This window comes from Macrotis lagotis, chromosome 1, assembly GCF_037893015.1.
Source record: "Macrotis lagotis isolate mMagLag1 chromosome 1, bilby.v1.9.chrom.fasta, whole genome shotgun sequence".
Classification (NCBI taxonomy): domain Eukaryota; kingdom Metazoa; phylum Chordata; class Mammalia; order Peramelemorphia; family Peramelidae; genus Macrotis; species Macrotis lagotis.
Genome location: NC_133658.1, coordinates 495751317 through 495775198, shown reverse-complemented (window position 1 = coordinate 495775198; position 23882 = coordinate 495751317). Strand labels below are relative to the sequence as shown.

Genomic DNA, 23882 nt, shown 5'->3' with positions numbered 1-23882 from the left:
GTCACCTCTGATGAGAGCAAAGGTTCCCTCATTCCCCCTTGCCTCCCCCCTTCCATATCATTGCAATAGCTCATTGTAATAAAAAAAAATCTTATTATATGAAATGTCTTGGCTTATTCCCCCCTCTCCTTCTTCTTTCTTCCATTACATTTCCCTTTTTTTCTATTGACTCCATTTTTACACCATATTTTATCTTCAAATTCAGCTCTCTCCTGTGATTCAACTATAAAAGCTCCCTCTACCTGCTTTATTAGCTGAAAAGGTTCATATGAGTATTATCAGTGTCACTTTTCTATGCAGGAATACATGCAGTTCATCATCATCATTAAGTACCTCATATTTTCCCCCTCTCCTCCAATCTCCATGCTTCACTTGAATCCTGTATCTGAAGATCAAACCTTTCATTCAGCTCTGGCCACTCCAAAAGGAACATTTGAAATTCCCCTGGTTCATTGAAAGTCCATCTTTTTCCCTGGAAGAGGACATTCAGTTTTGCTGGGTAGCTGATTCTCAGTTGCATTCTAAGCTCTTTTGCCTTCTCGTATATTATATTCCAAGCCCTACGAGTTTTTAATGTAGTTGCTGCTAAGTCTTGTGTGATCCTAATTGCAGCTCCATGATATTTGAACTGTGTCCTTCTGGCTGCTTGTAATATTTTCTCTTTGACTTGGGAGTTCTGGAACTTGGCTATAATATTCTTAGGGGTTGGTTTTTTGGGATCTCTTTCTCGGGGGGGATCAGTGGATTCTCTCCATTTCTATTTTGCCCTCTGCTTCTAGAATATCAGGGCAATTTTCCTGTAGTAATTCTTTGAAAATGATGTCAAGGCTCTTTTCCTGATCATGACTTTCAGGTATTCCAATAATTTTTAAATTATCTTTCCTAAGTCTGTTTTCCATATCAGTTGTTTTTTTCAATGAGATATTTCACATTTTCTTCTAATTTTTCATTTTTTTTTGGTTTTGAAGTATTGATTCCTGATTTCTGGTAAATTCATCAATCTCCCTGAATTCTACTCTTTGTCTGAAGGATTTGTTCTCCTCAGAGAGTTTTCTTATCTCTTTTTCCATCTGGCCAATTTTGCTTTTTAAGGCATTCTTCTCCTCAATAACTTTTTTGAACTGTTTTATCCATTTGACCTAAGCTGGTTTTTAGCATGCTATTTTCTTCAGCCTTTTTTTGGATTTCCTTGACTAAGCTGCTGACTTCATTTTCATGTTTTTCCTGCATCTCTCTCCTTTCTTTTCCCAGTTTTTCCTCCAACTCCCTCATTTGATTTTCAAAGTCTTTTTTGAGCTCTATCATAGCCTGAGCCCAATTTTTGTTTTTCTTGGAGTCTTTAGATGCAGGAGCTTGTACTTCCTCATCTTTGGATTGAGTATTTTGATCCTTCTTGGGCTCATATACAAAATATTTCTCAATGGTCTTCCTCTTGTTTCTCTGCTTACTCATTTTCCCAGCCTGGGCCTGGTTTTGGGGTGTTCCTGAGCTTATGGGACACTCCCACAAGGGTCTCAGTGTGTGAGGTTCTGTCCTCCCTCCTGGTGTGCGAATGACCATAAGCGCCCCCATCTTCCACGGGGCTGAGGTGAGGGGGGCCTCTGCTGTTCTGTGGGGGGGCCTAGACTGGGATCAGGATCTGAATATGGTCAGAACCCCAGAGTCCTGTTCCAGGGGCAGAGGACAGAGCTCTGCAGTCTCTCTCTCTTCACTCCCCTCCCCAGATTCAATGAGCTCATGCCCTGGGGGCTCCTGCTTACCAGCTCTGCCTGCTTCTGTTTTGGGATCAGGGCTGCAGAAAGACCAAGCTGCTTGCTGTGTGCCCTGAGGGCTGGGCTCTACATGCTCGCTCTGACTGAGGTCCCCTGTTGTTCCCCCACTTTGTTCCCAGTGCTCCCCGGGGTGCAGCTCAGGAGACTCCCCCGCTGCTGTGAGCCGCGGCTCCCAGCACCCTGGGGCTGCCTCCTGGAGGCTGAAGTTCTTTCACTCTGGCGGGCCACCCCTCTGGCAGGCCGCCCCTCTGACCCTGGGGAGCAGAGCCTTTCTGCTCTTTTCCAGGTTACCTTGAGTAGGAGAACTGCCTCACTGGGTCCCTCTGTGGGTTCTGTCTCTTGAAAATTTAGTTAGAGTCCTTAGTTTCAAGTTCTATCAGAGAGTGCCTAAGACTTGATCCCTTCTTGTCGCCATCTTGGCTCCTCCCCCTTCCTGCTATCTCTTTTGAACCTAGTTTATTCCACTGATCCACCATTCTATTTCTTAGTCAATACCAGACAGTTTTTTTGTTTTTGTTTTTTTAAGATTTTTGCAAGGCAAATGGGGTTAAGTGGCTTGCCCAAGGCCATCCAGCTAGGTAATTATTAAGTGTCTGATTCTGTATTTGAACTCAGGTACTCCTCATTCCAGGGCCAGTGCTCTATCCACTGTACCACCTAGACGCCCTAATACCAGACAGTTTTGATGACTGTTGGTTTATAATATAATTTTAGCTCTGGTAGGGCTAAGCACCCTTCTTTTGCACTTTTTTCATTAAATCTCTGGAGATTCTAGACTTTTTATTTCTCCACATGAATTTACTTATAATTTTTTCTAACTCATCAAAGTAATTTTTTGGAATTTTGATTTGTAAGGCACTAAACTAGTAGTTTAATTTTGGTAGAATTATCATTTTTATTATATTTGATCAGCCTATCCATGAGCAGTCGATATTTGCCCAGTTATTTAAGTCTGCTTTTATTTGTGTGATAAGTGTTTTGTAATTGTTTTTAAAAAATTTCTGAGCCTGCCTTGACAGGTAGATTCCCAGGTATTTCATATTGTCTGTAGTTACTTTCAATGGGGTTTTTCTCTCTAGCTCTTTCTGCTGCATCTTGCTAGTCATATATAGAAATGTTGAGTATTTAAGAGAGTTTGTTTTATATCCTATGCCTCTGCTAAAGTTGCAAGTTATTATTATTATTTTAGGGTTTTGCAAGGCAGTGGGGTTAAATGGCTTGCTCAAGGCCACCCAGCTAGGTAATTATTAAGTGTCTGAGGCTGGATTTGAACTCAGGTACTCCTGAATCCAGAGCCAGTGCTCTATCCACTGCAGGACCTAGCTGCCCCAATACCAGACAGTTTTGATGACTGATGCTTGGTAATATAATTTTAGATCTGGTAGGGCTAAGTCACCTTCTTTTGTACTTTTTTCATTAAATCTCTGGAGATTCTAGACATTTTATTTCTCCACATGAATTTACTTACAATTTTTTCTAACTCATCAAAGTAAATTTTTTAGAATTTTGATTGGTAGGGCATTAAACAAGTAGTTTATTTTTGATAGAATTATCATTTTTATTATATTTGTCCATGAGCAGTTGATAGTTGCCCACTTATTTAAGTCTGCTTTTATTTGTGTGAGAAGTGTTTTGTAATTATTTTCAAAAAATTTTTGAGTCTGCCTTGACAGGTAGATTCCTAGGTATCTTGTATTGTCTGTAGTTACTTTTTTTCTTTTTTAGGTTTTTTGCAAGGAAAATGGGGTGAAGTGGCTTGCCCAAGTCCACACAGCTAGGTAATTATTAAGTGTCTGAGACTGGATTTGAATCCAGGTACTCCTGACTCCAGGGCCGGTGCTTTATCCACTGTGCCACCTAGCCGCCCCCTGTAGTTACTTTCAGTGGGGTTTCTCTCTTTAGCTCTTTCTGCTGCATCTTGCTAGTCATATATATAGAAATGTTGAGGATTTAAAAGAGTTTGTTTTATATCCTATGACTTTGCTAAAGTTGCAAATTACCATTTATTATTGTTATTATTATTATTATTATTTTAGGGTTTTGCCAGGCAGTGGGGTTAAGTGGCTTGCCCAAGGCCACACAGCTAGGTAATTAGTAAGTGTCTGAGGCCAGATTTGAACTCAGGTACTCCTGACTTCAGGGCCGGTGCTTTATCCCCTGTGCCACCTAGTTACCCCTAAATGCCTTTTTGACTGTTGTATTGGTGAGAAGAGTTAAGACATTCATAGTTGATCATTGTACACTGTTCATGTTATTGTTGAACATAAAGTTTTTTTTAGTGTGATACAATAGTATGAAGTGACTTGCCCAAGGCCACACAACTAGTGAGTATCAAGTGTCTGAAGCCAGATTTAAGTTCACGTCCTCCTGACTCTAGGACTTGTGTTCTATCCACTGCACCACCTAGCTACTCCAATTGTACATGTTTTAATGCCAGAATATTAGGTTCTCTGTAGAATGTAAGTATATTGACGTATGTCAAGTTGTCACCTAGCCACCCTGCAAATTATTTCTAGCAATTTTTTAGATGATTTTTTGGGATTCTCTAGTTAGACCATCATGTCATCTGCAAAGAGTGAGAATTTTGTCTCTTCTTTCCCTTTTCTGATTCCTTCAATTTCTTTTTCTTCTTGGCTGAAGCTTATTACTGAAGCTAACAATTCTAATATGATATTGAATAGTAATGTGAATAGTGGGCATCCTTGTTTCACCCCTGATCTTATTGGAAATGCCTTTAGCCTATCCTCATTGCATATAATACTTGTTTGATTGTTTCAGATAGATACTGTTTATTATTCTAAGGAACAATCCATTTATTCCTACACTGTCTAGTGTTTTTAGTAGGAATGGGTGCTGTATTTTGTCAAAAGCTTTTTCAACATCTATTGATGTGATCATATGATTTCTGATAGGTTTGCTATTGATATAATTAATTATATTGACAGTTTTCCAAATATTGAACTGACCCTGCATTCCTGGAATAAATCCTACTTGGTCATAATGTTTTATCCTAGTGATAAATTGTTGTAGTCATTGTGCTAAGATTTTATTTAAGATTTTTGCATCTGTATTCATCAGAGAGATAGGTGTATAATTTTCTTTCTCTGTTTTAACTCTTCCTAGTTTAGGTATCAGCACTATATTGGTGTCATAGAAAGAGTTAGGCAGAGTTCTGACTTCATCTGTTTTTCCAAATAGTTTATATAGAATTGGAACCAGTTCTTCCTTAAATGTTTGATAGAATTCACTTGTGAATCCATCTGACCCTGGAGATTTTTTCTTATGGATTTCAATAATAGTTCGTTGGATTTCTTTTTCTGAGATAGGATTATTTAAGTATTTAATTTCCTCTTCATTTAAGCTGGGCAATAAATATTATTATTAAATGCATAATTGTAATCAGCAAAAAAGAATCCATATGTACCAAAATGTTTGTAATAGATTTTTTTCATACTCAGAAAAAAGTGAAATCCAAGGACATGTCCATCAATCGGGAAATAGCTGAACAAATTATATGAATTTATTATTACAGTATTAGATGAAAGAAACAATTTTCAAAAATTCCTAACTAACACAGAATGAAGGAGACCTAGAACAAAAAAAAATAAACATTGTAAAAACAACTTTTAAGATTTAAAACTGGTCATGATTCCATAGGAGCAAGGATAATGAAGCAAGATATCTACCTTCTAATAATCCTCTGCACTCACATGCAGAGTAAGACATATAATCGGACATAGACAATGCAAGAATTTCTAACAAGCTTTTGTTATTTATGTTTTTTTTTTCAATACAAGTGGTGGAATAAAATACTTTCCCTATTTTATCTTTAAAGTTAAAAAATGACACAGCTTGGATTTTGCCCAGTCTAGAACTCTTCATTATTAAGGTAACATTTATATTGTTTGCAAAGAATTTATTATAACTCATTTTATCCTCACAACAATCCTGGGAGGTGGGTCCTATTATAAATGAGACAAGCAGTTTAAATGACTTTCTCAGAATTACAAAGCTAATAAGTGAGAGAGGACTCAAGTGTTCCTGATTACTGGTCTAGCATAACATATCAGTCAACATGGAGGCCTCATGTACTTGAAGGGCTGGCATGGAAAAGATAGCTTTATTTTGCCTGGACCTAGATGGTAAAACTGGGATCAATCAATGATATTTTAAACACTAGAGATACAAATACTGAAGTGAGACAATCCTTTCCCTCAAAGATCTTATGTTCTATCAATGGATAGAAATTATGGACAGTAAATATTCCTTTGCATAAGGAAAAACAATAAAATGACCTCCCTGAGAAGACAGTTAAGACCATAAGTAAAGTTTCAAATATTGACAATATACCAATTGTAAGGGACAATGTCATAGGTACTCTACAGATAAAAGTTGCAATTCCACATTTTCCAATAGTGTATAACATTTTAAATCTAATTTAATTTGTATCTTGTTCAATGAGGCACTCAAATCATTGAAAAGTTTGAAAAAGGAGGTTTTCTGTGCCTGCCCTAACACTGCAGGTATTTACAACAAAGATACTGGGGAACTTAGTTTTCCTTGACGCATGATCACATAGAAACAAGTCGGCTCATCAGGACAGAATATAGTGAAGGACATGGTGACTTGCAAGCTTTTCATAAATCCAGTCCAAGGGGCCTAGACTTATGTGTAGCTACATTTTTTTGTGCTTAGGTAGCAAAGAAGTTGTGTTAGCAAAGCTGGGATTAATCAGTCCAAGGGACAATTTTGCTAATCCCTGGTACAGGAGAAGTAGAGGGGCCTGGGCCAAGTGGTGGGCTGGGGAGAGAGAGAAGGAAAGTCCTATCACACCACTTCAGCAAGCAAGAAATACAGTAAACTAAGGGTCATTCACAAATCATAACTCGTAAAAGTCTTACTTTGCTACATATGAAAATTACAGTGTGGGTGAATGAAAAAAAAACAATTAAGTGTGAACATCATTCATGCCAAAAGATACTGTTGGTGCCCTGCTGGGTGCCTGCCTGTTGGATCAAAACATCAGCACCAAGCTGCCAGGTGGGAAGAGCACTTGACTCAGAGCTACATGAGTCCTAGTAGTGCTACTTATTATCTGTATGAAAGGATACATTGTTTAATTTCTCCGTGTTTCAGATTTCTTATTTGAAAATAAAGCCATTAACTAGATTGTCTCTTAAACCGATGGACCAAGCCAGGCAAGAGGAAAGATTAGTTCTTTAGCATGTTTTGCCAAGGTATGTAATCAGTCTTTTACAAATCAAAAGTCTGAACTGTAGAAACTGAAATCTGGAGAAGACCAAGCTAACTATACTGTTAGGTAAATTCAGTACTTGAAGATCACAGATGAGAGGCAGCTAGGTGATGCATTGGACAGAGTACTGGCCCTGGGGTCAGGTGGACCTGAGTTCAAATTTGACCTCAGATAATTGATTTTTACTTCCTTGTGTGATCCTGAGGAAACTGCTTAACCCTGACTACCTCACCAAAAAAAGAAAAAAGGATCACTGATGAACAATGCAATGATCTGTGGTTGTACATCAGAATTAGAAAACAGAAAGCTACTTATTAAATTTCAAATTTCTTTTATTGTTGCAAATTTTAATACCTGCTCATGTGATGTATGTAAAATACATGAGTACAATAAAAGAACACTGGACCTTTATTCAAAATGGTGCATTAAAAATATTTCAATTCATCATTCTTGGTTTTGTTGGTTTGGTAATCAGATAGCTCCAATGGTGTGTTTTCATGAGAGAGACTTCTGAATACTCGCAAATGTACAAATTCATCTTCACCAACAAGTACCTAAAATGCAAAAATAAAAGAAATGAAAAATGTAGATTAAACAATGTATTTTGTTCTATTTAGACTGAATATCAAGAAATGGCTCACATTATATGATAGGTATAGAGATAAATGATGTAAGAGATGGTAAATGACTCTAATATCTTTGCCAACAGAACCCTAAATAGGAACACAAAGAGTTGGACACAACTCAAATGGCTGAACAAAACAGATACACATGTCAGTAGTTACTGAGCTGGTGTTGTAGGATCAGAAATTATTTGTCTCACAATTTCAAACCTCCTAGATTTTTCCTACCCTTTTTTTGGAGGTGGGGGTGCTGTGGAAGAGAAGGGATCATTTCTGCCACTCCTTTTTTTATGTCCTTGCTTCAAAGGCAAAGATTGATCTTCACAATCTGATTCTGTCCTCCAGGTTTTCTAAGTGAAGTGGGATTAGTCTATGTCCCAGTATCTTTCCCCACTTCCATCAGTGCTTTTGTTGCTGTGTTATGATTTTGGTGTCTGGTAATCATGAAGTATTTAATCTAGTTAATGAAACAAGAAACACAATCACCTCTGCCTAACCCTCAAAGTTTACTAGCACTCTCCACAAACAATTATCTAAAAATAATTGGTGCAAACATCTAAAATAACAGTTTCAGATTAGACAAGCACTGTACTTCTGCAAAGTACCTTAATAAAGAAATTTGTTCCAGCAACCACTTGACTTTTAAATTCCACTGCCTTAAAAACTGGAAACTTCCTATTTTCTTTCTCTTCAAGTTGTGACTTTACCTGAGGAATAAAAGACAAACCAAAAAAGCCATGTTTGAATAATTAGAACAGAAAGAAAAACACAACTTAAATCCAAGTGATAAATAAATATGATTATTTTGATGATGAGTTTTGGTGCTAAAGTCAATCATCTTAACCTTTAAGTGTATGTGTGTGGATTAGTCATATATTTCTTTTTTTCTTTTTTTTAGGTTTTTTTTTGCAAGGCAATGGGGTTAAGTGTCTTACCCAAGGTCACACAGCTAGGTAATTATTAAGAATCTGAGACCCCATTTGAACTCAGGTACTCCTGACTCCAGGGCCGGTGCTCTATCCACTGCACCACCTAGCTACCCAGTCATATATAGCTTAAAAATAAAACAATCAAGTATGAAAAGCATAGATTTTTTTTCAGTTATGAGTAGTGGGTGAGAATTCCTAACCAAATAAGAAATAGAAAAAAATGACAACTTTTGGTATATGCAATTCAAAAAAGTTTTACATAATTAACACCAAATACAGGTCTGGTATCCAAAAGAAACAGAAAATGAATAAAAATTCATTATATTGAGTCATTCTTCAATACATAAGATTATGAACAAAATATTTTCAAAATAAGGCTTTAAGGCTGATCACTACACCAGAGGTTTTGAAGTAGGCAGTAATAATTCCTGAAATGTAACAGCAAACAGTTAACAAGTTTCAAAAGAATAATATGCATCTTTTTCTATTTCAGTTTGACATTATGCTTGCTCTAAATGTATGAGAAATACAAATTAAAACAACTTTAAAGTGGTGGCTAGGTGGCATAGTGGATAGAGCACTGGCCCTGGAGTCAGAAGTAACTAAGTTCAAATCCAACTTCAGACACTTAATAATTACCTAGCTGTGTGGTCTTGGGCAACCCACTTAACCCCATTTGCCTTGAAAAATCTTTAAAGCTTGATTTTATACCATGCAAATTAGAAAAGATGATATCTAATGGTCATGATTAGAGAGGAGTATTAATCTGTAATTAGGAAAGAAAAGGGATAAAACTTCCCTCCAACCCAGCACATATTTAGGGAAATCAAAGACAGAAATAAGGTCCCATTAAATAACAAAATATTTACAACATACTATTAGGAGACATCATGTTTTATAGAGGTGAGGTAAGAGATGGTAAATGACTCTAATATCTTTGCCAACAGAACCCTAAATAGGAACACAAAGAGTTGGACACAACTCAAATGGCTGAACGAAACAGATACAAATGAGCAACTAACAAGTCAGTAGTTACTGAGCTGGTATTGTAGGATCAGAAATTATGTGTCTCACAATTTCAAACCTCCTAGATTTTTCCTACCCTTTTTCCTTTTTTTTTTCGGGGGGCGGGTTGCTGTGACAGAGAAGGGATCATTTCTTCCACTCCTTTTTTTGGTCCTTCCTTCAAAGGCACGTTGTGCCCTCAGTTTGGCATAACAACAATTGTTTGTGCTCATCTTCTGTTGGCCCCTGAGTAAGCATCAACAGGCCCAAACATGAAATGCTGCTATCAATGAACTTTTTGTCATGAGACAAACCTTGCCTTACTACTGCTGCTGTGTCTCACTGTTGCTATATACTATACTGTTTGAGTCTTTACTTAGTCACAAGCAATATAAATCAAGGTGCAGCCTCACTGACTCAGGTCCCACCCCCCACCCCCAATTAGGGGCAGAGCTGGGTAGCTGTGTCACTGATTGAAAGTCCTTTCTCTCATGAACCTCTATTTGGTTCCTGACTCTCCTGTCTCTAGCCTGCTCTGTTTGACTCTGGCTATTCACAGATTAGGGACCAGTTCTGACAGGTTGATAATATTCATACCAACAGTCTTTGGAAAGAGCTAAAAAATCAAATAAGGTATGGCAGAAAAAAAAATGCTTAAACAATTTATAGAGCAAGAAATGACAAATAAAAGGAATCCAGAGAACCAAGACAAGACTTATATGAACAGATGTAGAGTGAAAAATAAGCAGAACTAAAAGAATATCATACATGAAGACTGCAAGAATCAAAATAAATAGGAAATCCAAAGAAAACAAAGTCCCAGAGAACATATTATTTTCTTCATGTTAGAGATGAAAGGAATTCCTAGAAGAGATTTTTGAGTATATTGAGTATAGTTACAGTCATTATGTTTGTTTTCCTTTGCCACTAGAGAATGGAGGTGGAAAATGACTACCAAAGGAATAAGCACACACACACACACACACACACACACACACACACACACAAATAAACAAACAAAAAAACAAAAAGATATATATTTACATTTTTTATTTTATTTTAGGCAATGGGATAAAATGATTTGCCCAAGGCCACACAGCTAGGCAATTCTTAAGTGTCTGAAGCTGAATTTGAACTCAGATCCACCTGACTCCAGGGTCTGTGCTCTATCCCCTGTGTCACCCAGCTGCCCCATAAAATACATTTTTAAAAAGAAACCGACATTGATATCAATAACATTTTCTCCTATTGAGAGAAGAAAAAACAATTTTGAATAAATTTTATTTTATGGAAGTTGTACAGTTATTCCCTGTAATCTATCATAACTAATACCCCCCTATAAGAATCTAAAATAATTTGGAAACCTCTGGTAAAAAACAAAGATCAGATGATCTTTCTTTAGCTAAATGTCAGAACTTTTAAGATTCCTTCCTTCTTCCCTCCCCAAACCCTACTTTGTAGGGCACAAGCACAGAAACTTCCAAAACTCCTAGTTCTGGTTTAAATTATAACTTCAGTGACTAGCTTCAAAAATTAGTGGAAAGGTTCATTAAATTTTTAAATATTAATTTTCCTTAACAAAATTCAACGCAACCCTATAATTCTTTTTGTTGTGTGAGATGTATCCATTTTGGAACTTTGTAAAACTTTAATCCGCTGCCCCTCACCGACTCACTCATCCTCTCTGAAGGATTCTATTTCTCTTTCCAAGACTTGAAAAGAGCTCCTCCCAAAGACAGGTTTTGATTCGAGCTCACAAGTAAAAATGTGACCCGCAGAGATGGGATGATCCCCCCACCTTCTGGGAAAGTCTACGCACACACCGCGCGGGCCTGATACCCGATCTTGGTAAAACGAAAAGAAAATCACTCTTCATTCACAGAAGTAAATGGAAACCCATTTAAGTTAAGCGGCTCATCCCGGGGTCATTTCCAGTCCGGGGGAGGCTCAGGGACAAGGGGCGGCTTCCAGCAGGGGTCTGCACCGCTCGCGCTCTCACACTCAGGAGGCGCTTCATGCATGCCGAGGGGAGCCCCGCGGAGCCGCGACCCCCCAAAGATGATCTTCCACGGGTGCGGGCGGCGCGCGCAGCTCTTACCTCGTCCGCGATCTTCTGCGTTTCCTCGGTGGCCGGGCGGGCCGCGGAGACCCCTCCGCGCATCATGCTGGCGGGGACAGGGGTGCAGACAGGAGTGGGGTGCGCGCCCAGAAGAAGCCGGGGAGCACCTGGTCAAGCACCTCCTCCCGCCACGTGACGCGCGCTGTGCATCGCCTGCATTAGGGGTGACAGGGAGCGAGGGGCGCGGCTGCAGGGCAGCCCCGGGAGTGTCCGCGAGCCGCGGCCAGGGGCAGGACCGGCGGAGAGAACCGGGCCGGGAAACAGGACCGCGCTCCGTGCCTTCTCCTCGCGGCCGGGGTGCCTCCCCTTCCCTCCGCGCCAAACCCCCCATCCGCTGTTGGTTTCGCCCGCTCCGGGGCTGTCACCTGGAAGAGCCAGGAATGCCGAGATTCCGCTTCTTCTGGTTTGGGTTGGGTTTGGGCTTTGCCAGTCATTTTGGGAAAGTTCCCGGAAACTGGACCGAAAAGTGGCTGTTCTTGACTGTGGGCCCATAGAACAGATTTCTCTTTTTTTTGAGTTTTGCAATTTTCCACTCATCCTTCTTCCCTCCCCCCATCCCCCACACAGAGCAATTTGTCGGCCTTTACATTGTTTCCATGTTGTACATTGATCCAAATTGAGTGTGATGAGAGAGAAATCAAAAATTTAAGGCACTCAAATCATTGAAAAGTTTGAAAAAGGAGGTTTTCTGTGCCTGCCCTAACACTGCGGGTATTTACAACAAAGGTACTGGGTAACTTAGTTTTCCTTGACGCATGATCACATAGAAACAAGTCGGCTTGTCAGGACAGAATATAGTGAAGGACATGGTGACTTGCAAGCTTTTCATAAATCCAGTCCAAGGGGCCTAGACTTATGTGTAGCTACATTTTTTTGTGCTTAGGTAGCAAAGAAGTTGTGTTAGCAAAGCTGGGATTAATCAGTCCAAGGGACAATTTTGCTAATCCCTGGTACAGGAGAAGTAGAGGGGCCTGGGCCAAGTGGTGGGCTGGGGAGAGAGAGAAGGAAAGTCCTATCACACCACTTCAGCAAGCAAGAAATACAGTAAACTAAGGGTCATTCACAAATCATAACTCGTAAAAGTCTTACTTTGCTACATATGAAAATTACAGTGTGGGTGAATGAAAAAAAACAATTAAGTGTGAACATCATTCATACCAAAAGATACTGTTGGTACCCTGCTGGGTGCCTGCCTGTTGGATCAAAACATCAGCACCAAGCTGCCAGGTGGGAAGAGCACTTGACTCAGAGCTACATGAGTCCTAGTACTGCTAATTATCTGTATGAAAGGATACATTGTTTAATTTCTCCATGTTTCAGATTTCTTATTTGAAAATAAAGCCATTAACTAGATTGTCTCTTAAACCTATGGACCAAGCCAGGCAAGAGGAAAGATTAGTTCTTTAGCATGTTTTGCTAAGGTATGTAATCAGTCTTTTAGAAATTAAAGCTGTAGAAACTGAAATCTGGAGAAGACCAAGCTAACTATACTGCTAGGTAAATTCAGTACCTGAAGATCACAGATGAGAGGCAGCTAGGTGATGCATTGGACAGAGTACTGGCCCTGGGGTCAGGTGGACCTGAGTTCAAATTTGACCTCAGATAATTGATTTTTACTTCCTTGTGTGATCCTGAGGAAACTGCTTAACCCTGACTACCTCACCAAAAAAAGAAAAAAGGATCACTGATGAACAATGCAATGATCTGTGGTTGTACATCAGAATTAGAAAACAGAAAGCTACTTATTAAATTTCAAATTTCTTTTATTGTTGCAAATTTTAATACTTGCTCATGTGATGTATGTAAAATACATGAGTACAATAAAAGAACACTGGACCTTTATTCAAAATGGTGCATTAAAAATATTTCAATTCATCATTCTTGGTTTTGTTGGTTTGATAATCAGATAGCTCCAATGGTGTGTTTTCATGAGGGAGACTTCTGAATACTCGCAAATGTACAAATTCCTCTCCACCAACAAGAACCTAAGAAGCAAAAATAAAAGAAATAAAAAATGTAGATGAAACAATATATTTTTTATATTTAGACTGAATATCAAGAAATGATTCACTTTATATAATAGGTATAGAGATAAATGATGTAAGAGATGGTAAATGACTCTAATATCATTGCCAACAGAACCCCAAATAGGAATTTAAAGAGTTGGACACAACTCAAATGGCTGAACAAAACAGATACACATGAGCAACTAACAGGTCAGTAGTTACTGAGCTGGTAGGATCAGAAATTATCTGTCTCACAATTTCAAATCTTTCAGATTTTTCCTACTTTTTTTTGGGGGGGAGGGTTGCTGTGGAAGAGAAGAGATCATTTTTGCCGCTCTTTTTTTTATGTCCTTGCTTTAAATGCAAAGACTGATCTTCATAATCTGATTCTGTCCTCCAGGTTTTTTACATGAAGTGGGATTAGTCTATGTCCCAATATCTTTCCCCACTTCCATCAATGCTTTTGTTGCTGTGTTATGAGTTTGATGTCTGGTAATCATGAAGTATTCAATCTAGTGAATGAAACAAGAAACACTTTCACCTCTGCCTAACCCTCAAAGTTTACTAGCACTCTCCCCAAACAATTATCTAAAAATTATTTGTGGAAACATCCAAATAACAGTTTCAGATCAGAGAAGCATTGTACTTCTGCAAAGTACCTTAATAAAGTAATTTGTTCCAGCAACCACTTGACTTTTAAATTCCACTGCCTTAAAAACTGGAAACTTCCTATTTTCTTTCTCTTCAAGTTGTGACTTTACCTGAGGAATAAAAGCCAAACCAAAAAATATGTTTGAAAAATTAGAACAGAAAGAAAAACACAGCTTAAATCTAAGGATAGATAAATATGATTATTTTGATGATGAGATTTGGTGCCAGTTACAATCATCTTTTTTTAAATTAAAGATTTTATTTATTTTGAATTCTTCAATATTTCCCCCAATCTTACTTCTTTCCCCCAACCCCCCAAAGAAGGCAATTTGTCAGTTTTTACATTGTTTCCATGATCTATGTTTATCCATATTGAGTGTGATGAGATAGAACTCATATCCTTTTTTTTTATTATATTTTTATTTTTTTGCAAGGCAATGGGGTTAAGTGGTTTGCCCAAGGCCACACAGCTAGGTAATTATTAAGTGTCTGAGGCCTGATTTGAACTCAGGTACTCCGGAATCCAGGGCCCGTGCATTGTGCCACCTAGCCATCTCTAGAACTCATATCCTTAAGGAAGAAACATAAAGTATAAGAGATAACAAGATCAGACTTTTTTCGTAAATTAAAGGGAGTAGTCCTTGAACTTTGTTCAAACTCCAATGTCCTTTATCTGGATACAGATGATATTCTCCATTGCAGACAGCCCAAAATTGTCCCTGAATGTTGCACTGATGGAATGAGCAAATCCATCAGGGTTGATCATCACCGGCATGTTGCTCTTAGGGTGTGCAGTGTTCTTCTGGTTCTGCTCATCGCTCTCAGCATCAGTTCATGGAAATCTCTCTAGGTTTCCCTGAATTCCCATCCCTCCTGGTTTCTAATAGAACAATAGTGTTGCATGACAGTCAATCATTTTTTTTTTTAGTTTTTTTGCAAGGCAATGAGTTTAAGTGGCTTGCCCAAGGCCACACAGCTAGGTAATTATTAAATGTCTGACTCTGCATTCCAACTCAGGTCCAACTGACTCCAGGGTTTGTGCTCTATCCACTTTGTCACCTAGCTGCTCCATAAAATAGATTTTTATAAAGAAAACAACATTGATATCAATTAAGTTTTCTCCTATTGAGAGAAGAAAAAAAGATTTTGAATAAATTTTATTTTATGGAGGTTGTACATCTATCCCTGTAATCTATCATAGGATTGACTCATTACTAATACCTCCCATAAGAACCAAAAATAATTTGGAAACCTCTGGTTAAAAAAACAGATCAGATGAGTCAAGATGAGTCATTTCTCCTTTTTCTTTAGCTAAATGTCAGAACTTTCAAGATTCCTTCCTTCTTTGCTCACAAAACCCTACTTTGTAGGGAACAAGCACAGCAACTTCCCAAATTCTTACTGTAAGTTTAAGTTATAACTTCAGTGACAAACTTTAATAATTATTGGAAGGGCTCATTAGATTTTAAATATTAATTTTTCTTAACAAAATTCAACACAACCAGGGGTGGCTAGGTGGTGCATTGGATAGAGCACTGGCCCTAGAATCAGGAGTACCTGAGTTCAAATCCGGTCTCAGACACTTAATAATTACCTAGCTGGGTGGCCTTGGGCAAACCATTTGACCCCATTTGCCTTGAACAAACCTAAAAAAAAAAATGAACACAACCCTATAATTCTTTTTGTTGTGTGAAATGTGTCAATTTTGGAACTTTGTAAAATTTTAATCCGCTGCTCCTCACCGACTCATTCATCCTCTCTTAAGGATTCTATTTCTTATTCAGAAAGTTGAAAAGAGCTCCTCCCAAAGACAGGTTTTGATTCGAGCTCACAAGTAAAAATGTGACCCGCCGAGATGGGATGATCCCCCCACCTTCTGGGGAAAGTCTCCTGCACCCACCGTGTGGGCCTGATGACCGATCTTGGTAAAACGAAAAGAAAATCACTCTTCACTGAAGTAAATGAAAATACATTTAAATTAAGCTTTCAAAAGAAGCATTCATATTGATTAAAGCTTAAACTGTCCTAAGGAGAACGACTCATTCCGGGATCATTTCTAGGTCTGAATCAGAGTCCCAGGGGAGACTCAGGAATAAGGGGCTGCTTCCAGCAGGGGTCTGCACCGCTCGCGCTCTCACAATCAGGAGCCCCTTCAAAATGCCGAGGGGTGATTTTTCAGGTCTCAGATTTAGAGAAAGAAAAGAGCCCCGCGGAACCCTGACCCCCTAAAGATGTCCTTCCATAGATGCGGGCTGCGCTCGCAGCTCTTACCTCGTCCGCGATCTTCTGAGTTTCCTCGGTGGCCGGGCGGGCCTCTGAGACACCTCCCAACAGCATCCTGGCGGGTTCAGTTACTGAGAGTGGGCGAGTGGGATAGATGTATGTGCTGTGGACATATATCCCTTGGTCATGAGCCTCATCCCCCCACGTGACAAAAAGAGAAGGCGAAAAGTTTGAAGTGGCTTTAGGTCTCTTTCCTCATAATAGTGTTTGTTATTGAATCATGTCCTATTGCCTCTTCCTAACTCAGTGAATTTGTCCATGAAATTTTCTTTCTTCCTAGAGTTTTTGTTTGTTTGTTTGTTTTTTTAGGTTTTTGCAAGGCAAGTGGGGTTAACTGGCTTGCCCAAGACCACACAGCTAGGTAATTATTAAGTATCTGAGACCGGATTTGAACCCAGGCACTCCTGACTCCAGGGCCGGTGCTTTATCCACAGTGCCACGTAGCCACCCCTCGAGTTTGTTTGTTTTTTAATTATTTTTAATTTATTTATTTTTCCAACTACATGTAAAGATAATTTTCAATAATCATTTTTTTTGGTATGGTTATGAGTTCCACATTTTTCCTCTCTCCCTCTTCTCCCTTCTGTCCCCTTCCTCCATTACAGAGAGTAATCTAATAAATCTAATAAAATATGTGTAACTAAGTTAAAATATTTCCATATTGGGGCGGCTAGGTGGCGCATTGGATAGAGCACCGGCCCTGAAGTCAGGAGTACCTGAGTTCAAATCCGGATTCAGACACTCAATAATTACCTAGCTGTGTGGCCTTGGGCAAACCACTTAACCCCATTTGTCTTGCAAAAAAAATATATTTTCATATTAATTATCTTGTGACAGAAAAATCAGGACAAAAAGAAAAAAACATGAGGGGGAAAAAACTTAAAACAAATTTAAAAATTGAAAATAATAACTATCAGTTTACATTCAAAGTCCATTATTCATTCTCTGCATGTGGATGGTATTTTTCAGCATAAGTTCTGTGGGATTTTCTTTACATTGAGTAGCTAGGTGGCACAGTGGATAGGGCACTTGGCCCTGGATTTTTAAATTTAATTTTTAAAAATTTTTTAAAGAAGAATTTTCTTGACAAAATCCTGTAATTTCTTACCATTTCCTTCCATTATGTGTCCCCATTTTACCGATGAGGAAGTGAAGCAAATGGGAGTTTTGACATGGCTCTTTACCCAAAGTGTCACCTAATTGCTCCACAATAGCATACCAATCAGCATAATATCAAAAGCTGTTTACTACTATCTGTAAAACCTGTGGAAGTTTTGAAATCAGTGTAGGCCAAACTCTTAGTTGCTTATGCCTTGGTCTGTTAATAAACTCTCTTTTTCTGATTTCCTAAATTTGCCTTGTTGAAGAAGATGATCAGACCACTTTTGAAATGCTATGGTTAATGTGGGTGTTGGAATTTATTACTAGTTCAGCAGTGATGAATTCACAAATTTATATCATTTATATCATCAGTCAGTGTGATGGACAACAGATAAGTTTATTTCTGCATAAACAAAGGTGGAGCTTCTTAAACTGGCTGAGTTCCAAGAAAGATCTTGGAAGGGAGTAGGGACAGAGAAAAACACTTTAAAAGAGAAAGGCAAGAAAGGGGAGTAAGCTGTGACACACTGGGGAGGGCTTAGGGAAGGATATCTCCTGTGCAAATCTGGTTTAGGGAATCATGTTGTGAGAAATTGCTGAGTGTTTGCTTTCCACAGGATATGAGAGGATGTTGCTAGGATTTCATAGGAATTTCACAGTACATTACAAACATTACTGTACAAATGTAAACGCTCTGGATCAATATATACCATGGAAACAATGTAAAGACTGGTAAATTGCCTTCTGTAGGGAGTGGGGGAAGGGAAGTAAGATGGGGGAAAAATTATAATACTCAAAATAAATAAAATATTTATAATTAAAATAGAAATAGAGAAAAGTTTATAGGGAGCTGGGAATATCATCTTGTGTCTTTAAAAATATGCTTAGTTGATAATATTTGGCTCTCAATTTTGAAGTAATCTTGAGATTTTAAGTATTACTATTAGAGTTTATGGCAGGTAGGTGGCACAGTGGATAGAACACCAGACCTGTGGTCAGGAAGACCCAGTTCAAATATGGTCTCAGAAATCACCTAGGGGGCGGAGCCAAGATGGCAACAAGAGAGTATCCTCTTAGGTGCTCTCTCTTTCTTTAATTTTTTAGTTGCATGTTTAGTTCATTGATTTCCTCTTTCTCCAATTTATTCATATAAGCATTGAGAGCTATAATATGTCCCCTGAGAGTTGCTTTGAATGAATCCCATAAGTTTTGGTATGTTGTTTCATTATTGTCATTATCTATGATAAAATGGTTAATTCTTTCTATAATTTGTTTTTTGGTCCACTCATTTTTTAAAATGAGGTTATTCAGTTTCCAATTTGTTCTGGGTCTATATCTCCTTGGCCCAGTATTGCATATGACTTTTATTGCATTGTGATCTGAGAAAGATGTATTCACTATTTCTGCCTTTCTGCAGTTGATCATTAGATTTTTATGTCCTAGTATGTGGTCCATTTTGTATAAGTTCCATGTACTGCAGAGAAAAAAGTATATTCCTTTCCATCCCCATTCAGTTTCCTTCATAAGTCTACCATATCTAATTTTTCTAACAATCTATTTACCTCCCTAATTTCTTTCTTGTTTGTTTTATGATTCTATTTATCTAGATCTGACAGCAGGAGGTTGAGGTCTCCCACTAGTAGAGTTTTGCTGTCTATGTCTTCCTGTAGTTCTTTCAGTTTCTCCTCTAAGAATTTGGATGCTGTCCAACTGGGTGCATATATATTGAATATTGAAATGATTTTATTGTCTATGGTACCTTTTAGGAGGATATAGTTTCCTTCCTTATCTCTTTTAATGCTATCTATTTTTGCTGCTGCTTTGTGTGAGATAAGGATTGCTACCCCTGCTTTTTTTACTTCAGCTGAAGCAAAATATATTTTGCTCCAACCTTTTTCCTTTACTCTATATGTATCTCTCTGCTTCAAATGAGTTTCTTGTAAGCAGCATATTGTAGAATTCTGGTTTTTAATCCACTCTGCTATTTGCTTACGTTTTAAGGGAGAGTTCATCCCATTCACATTTAAGGTTATGATTACTAATTCTTTATTGCCCTCTATGCTATCTTCCCTCTGTTTGTATTTTTCACCCTTTCCCCCCTTTTATCCATATTCCCCAGTCTTGTTTCTGAAAACCACCCCCTTCAGTGTGTTTGCCCTCCTATATCACACCCTCCCCTTTCTTTCCCCTTTCCCTTTTTCCCCTTTTCCCTTCCCTTTCTTTTATGATTTCCCCTTACTTCCCCCTCTCCCCTTCCCTTTCTCTGTCCCCCTCCCCTTTTCCCCTTTTAATACTTGAAAGGTTAGATGTTTTATAAGTTAACTGAGTATGTGTAGGTTGACTTTAAGCCAAGTCTGATGAGAAGAAGATTCAGGTGTTTCTCCTCTGCTCCCTTCTTCCCCACTATTACCATGGGTTTTTTTGTACCTCTCAGTGTAATGCAATTTACCCCATTCAATCCCCTCCCTCCTCTTGTCTCTTTCCTGTCCCCCTTTTTAGGGCAGTAGTGTTTTTTTTTAGATCATTCTAAGTCATAGAAAATTCTGAGTGTCTGACCCTTCTAGTTCTGTATGTTCTATTGAATAGAGTCTAAATTCCTGAGAGTTATTAGTCTTTCTCCCAAATGGGGTTAAAGCCAGTTACATCCCATTAGATAGTAGTCTCATGGATAGGTCATGAATGTCCATCATTTCTGGCAAGGTGTATTCTCTCTGTTAGAGTTATATTTATTGCATTTTTTTCCTTTTACTGCCCCCCTTTTTTTTAACCTTTTCATGTGTCTCTTGAACCTCCTGTTTATGTCCAAATTTTCTGTTTAGCTCTGGTCTTTTCATCAGAAATTTTTGGAATTCTTCCATTTTGTTAAATGTCCATCTTTTTCCCCTGGAAGAGTAGGCTCAGCTTTGCAGGAAAAGTAGATTCTTGGCTGCATTCCAAGCTCCCGTGCTCTTCGAAATATCTCATTCCAGGCCCTTTGATCCTTTAATGTTGATGCAGCCAGGTCCTGCGTGATCCTTACTGTGGCTCCTTGATATTTAAATTGTTTCTTTCTGGCTGCTTGCAATAGTTTCTCTTTTATCTGATAGTTCTGCAGTTTGGCCACAACATTCCTTGGTGTTTTCATTTTAGGATCTTTTTCTGGTGGGGATCGATGTACTCTTTCAATAACTACTTTGCCCTCTGATTCCATGATATCAGGGCAGTTTTCCATCACTAGATGCTGTAATATTAAGTCCAGGCTTTTTTTCTCTTCAATGTTTTCAGGAAGTCCTATAATTTTCAGGTTGCCCCTCCTTGATCTATTCTCAAGGTCAGTGGTTTTGTTGATGAGGTATTTTACATTTGCTTCCATTTTTTCTATTTTTTGATTTTGTTTAATTGACTCTTGCTGTCTGGTGGAGTCATTAGTTTCTGTAGACTCCATTCTTTTTGGGGGGGAGGAGTTTTCTTCATTAACCTTTTGCAACTCCTTTTCCAATTGGTCAATTCTACTTTTGAAAGATCTTTCCATTTGACTAACTGAGGTTTTGAAAGAATTAATTTCTTTTTGCATTTGCTCATTTGAGGATCTGAGAGATTTATTCTCATTTTGTAATTGTGCAGTTGATGATCTGAGAGATTTATTCTCCTTTTGTGTTTGTCCAATTGTACTTTCTAAGGTTTTGTTTTCTTGTTGCAAGGTATTAATTGTCTCTCCCAAATTTTTAACCTCCTTCCTTATTTCTTCAGGGAAGTCTTTCTGTGCTGGAGACCAGATTGTATTCTCCTCAGAGGTTCCAGGTCTCTCTGAGTTGGGGTCTTTCCCTTCCAGGAATTTTTCTATGGATCCACCTTTCTGCTGACCCTTCTTCATTATGCTAAGGCCTTGAGTTGGGGGGGGCGCTGTCTCACCTGGGCTTGACGTCGCTAAAGGCTTTACTGAGTGCTGTTTCTCTGGCTGGCCAGTAGGAGGTGCTGGTTGCCCTCTCTGGAGTGTCTGTGACCTTAGTTGAGAGGCCTTCTCCCTTTGCCAGAAGGGAGGAGTTGGAACTATTGAATTCTTTTGCCTTCAATCAATGGTGGGCTTTACCCTGCCCTGAGGTGATTCCTCAGCTGGGTTGGTTCTTCTGCTCACACACCTGGGCCTGAGGCAGAAGTAGTTTACAATTGTTTGTTTTGCCAAGAAAACTCTAGAAGGGGCTATCAAGAGTTGGTCATAGGCAGCAGCTAGGTGGCACAGTGGAGAGAGCATTCATTGACCCTGGAGTCAGGAGGACCTGAGTTCAAATGTGAGCTCAGACACCTTAATAATTACCTAGCTGTGTGATCTTGGGCAAGTCACTTAACCTTATTACCCTGCAAAAAAACAAAACAAAAACAAAGAGTCCGTCATGACTAAATCATATTGTAGTGACAAAACAGAACCTAATACTTAATATAAACTACACTTGCTGTTTGTTATTAAGAAATTTATTAGTTATCTGATCTTAAACAAGTTACCTCATATCGATTTACCTTACTTCACTGATCTATTGGGGAATAATAATGGCACCTACTTTACAGGGTTGTAGGGAAGATCAAATTGTATAATAACAATGAAGTGCTTAGCAAAACGCCTGGTTTATGGTTGTTTTTCCTTTGTTCTGGAAAAAAGACCAAGACTTCAGGGTGGTAATTCCATGACATACAAATGAATTGGATTTAAGTGGGCAGAGGGGAGCTGTGTAAAGTCACTTACTTCTCCAGAGCCATCTGGATCCAGTATCCAGTGTGGGTATAGCTTGAGGGTTAGTCTCTTAGGCTATACCTTTGCCTGGAAGGTCTTGTAGATTCTGCTTTCACCAAAATCCTCCCCACTCTATCCTACCTTGGGGGCTTTGATTGGATAAGCTGTGATTGACTTTCAGATCCACCTCCTCATGGGCAAGGCTATTTAAGTGCAATAGTAGCAATAGTAGATCTATATCATGGGTGTGTCCTAGCTCTCTGGTTAGACCCCCCTCCCCAAATTCACTAGCAAAGTCTTCAATTTAGAGAAATATCAGTAAACGAGTGGGTTAATCTAATTCTGTTTTACTCTTTTTCAAGATCAAAATTTCTGGTAATATTTGTCCCTAATTGGGAAAAATTCTGGAAGGTTAACACATTTATTCCAACAGGTCTTAAACTGCAGTGAGGTTCCTCTTCCCCTTTTGAAGGAGGTTAAATTCACACTAACTATATGTGGATCAGGACCACTGGAAATGGCCCTGGATACAGTGGAGACTGGCTTTTTTTCAGTTAAGGTTTTTAACAGGTCTTCCTTTGAGTAAGGCAACATTAAGGCTGGGCAAGAAAGGAGGCTAAGTAGCAAAGAATGACCACTTTTACCTCATCAAAAAGAAAAAATCAAACTGGGAGGGGAAGACCCACAGGGTTTCTGACCAAATCAAAAACAATTGCTATTTACATTTACTCGAGTCAATCAGGGCCCAAATAATGACCAAGTGGGGTTTAGCCTGGGACGTTTTGATGGCCAATTGAAGGGTGAAGGGGTAAATTAAGATCTTCCCTTCAGCCATTATGGTCCAAGGAGAAGAAACTTCCTAAGCACAGGAACTGAGGCATGATTGATCAAGAATATGTCCTGGGGCAGGGAAATATTCCTAGTAAACATATTTTGCGGTTCACACTTGGATGTTTGGCCCCTCCCTGGGTGTTTACCACATGACAGCTGGAGAAGATGATTGTTCTCAGGATCTGAGGGTGTTTTGGCAGAATTAATGGATCATTGAGTTAGTCAGGATTGCTCATTGAATTCTGAGTTCAGGCTTGTAAACCCTTGGACCCGTGCCACTTTTGTGTGAGTACTATAAAGGTCTTGGGAAAGTGGGCTTTGGAAGTCACCCCCTTGAATCTGCCAAGGAGACTTTCCCAGTTGAGAACCTGGAGGCTGTGTTGTGACTTGCCTTCCACAACCAGCCACATTTCCAGGTATTGGAGCCTCCTTGGTTGGGTAATTCTCTTATCTCTTAAGTTTCCTTTTCTTTATCTATTCTAATGTTTTCCCTTCATATATGCATATATGTAGTTGTATATCTTTTGTGTTATAAGTACATTAATCTTGGGTTCTAATTTTGAATTATAAGTATATTGATCATTAAATTTTCATTTAAAGACT

General features: G+C 38.8%; 2 protein-coding genes across 2 annotated transcripts; both read right to left on the bottom strand.

The window, feature by feature from the left end:
• Positions 1-7337: 7337 nt before the first annotated feature.
• Positions 7338-11804, bottom strand: LOC141506797 (cystatin-B-like). The gene is made up of 3 exons (XM_074213875.1): positions 11682-11804; positions 8255-8356; positions 7338-7580 (listed from the first exon to the last, which is right to left on the bottom strand). Exons 1-3 carry the CDS (start codon positions 11745-11747, stop codon positions 7452-7454), a joined length of 297 nt encoding a protein of 98 aa, XP_074069976.1. The 5' UTR covers positions 11748-11804; the 3' UTR covers positions 7338-7451.
• A 1640-nt stretch (positions 11805-13444) lies between these two features.
• Positions 13445-16767, bottom strand: LOC141506796 (cystatin-B-like). The gene is made up of 3 exons (XM_074213874.1): positions 16631-16767; positions 14368-14469; positions 13445-13687 (listed from the first exon to the last, which is right to left on the bottom strand). Exons 1-3 carry the CDS (start codon positions 16694-16696, stop codon positions 13559-13561), a joined length of 297 nt encoding a protein of 98 aa, XP_074069975.1. The 5' UTR covers positions 16697-16767; the 3' UTR covers positions 13445-13558.
• Between the last annotated feature and the right edge of the window lie 7115 nt (positions 16768-23882).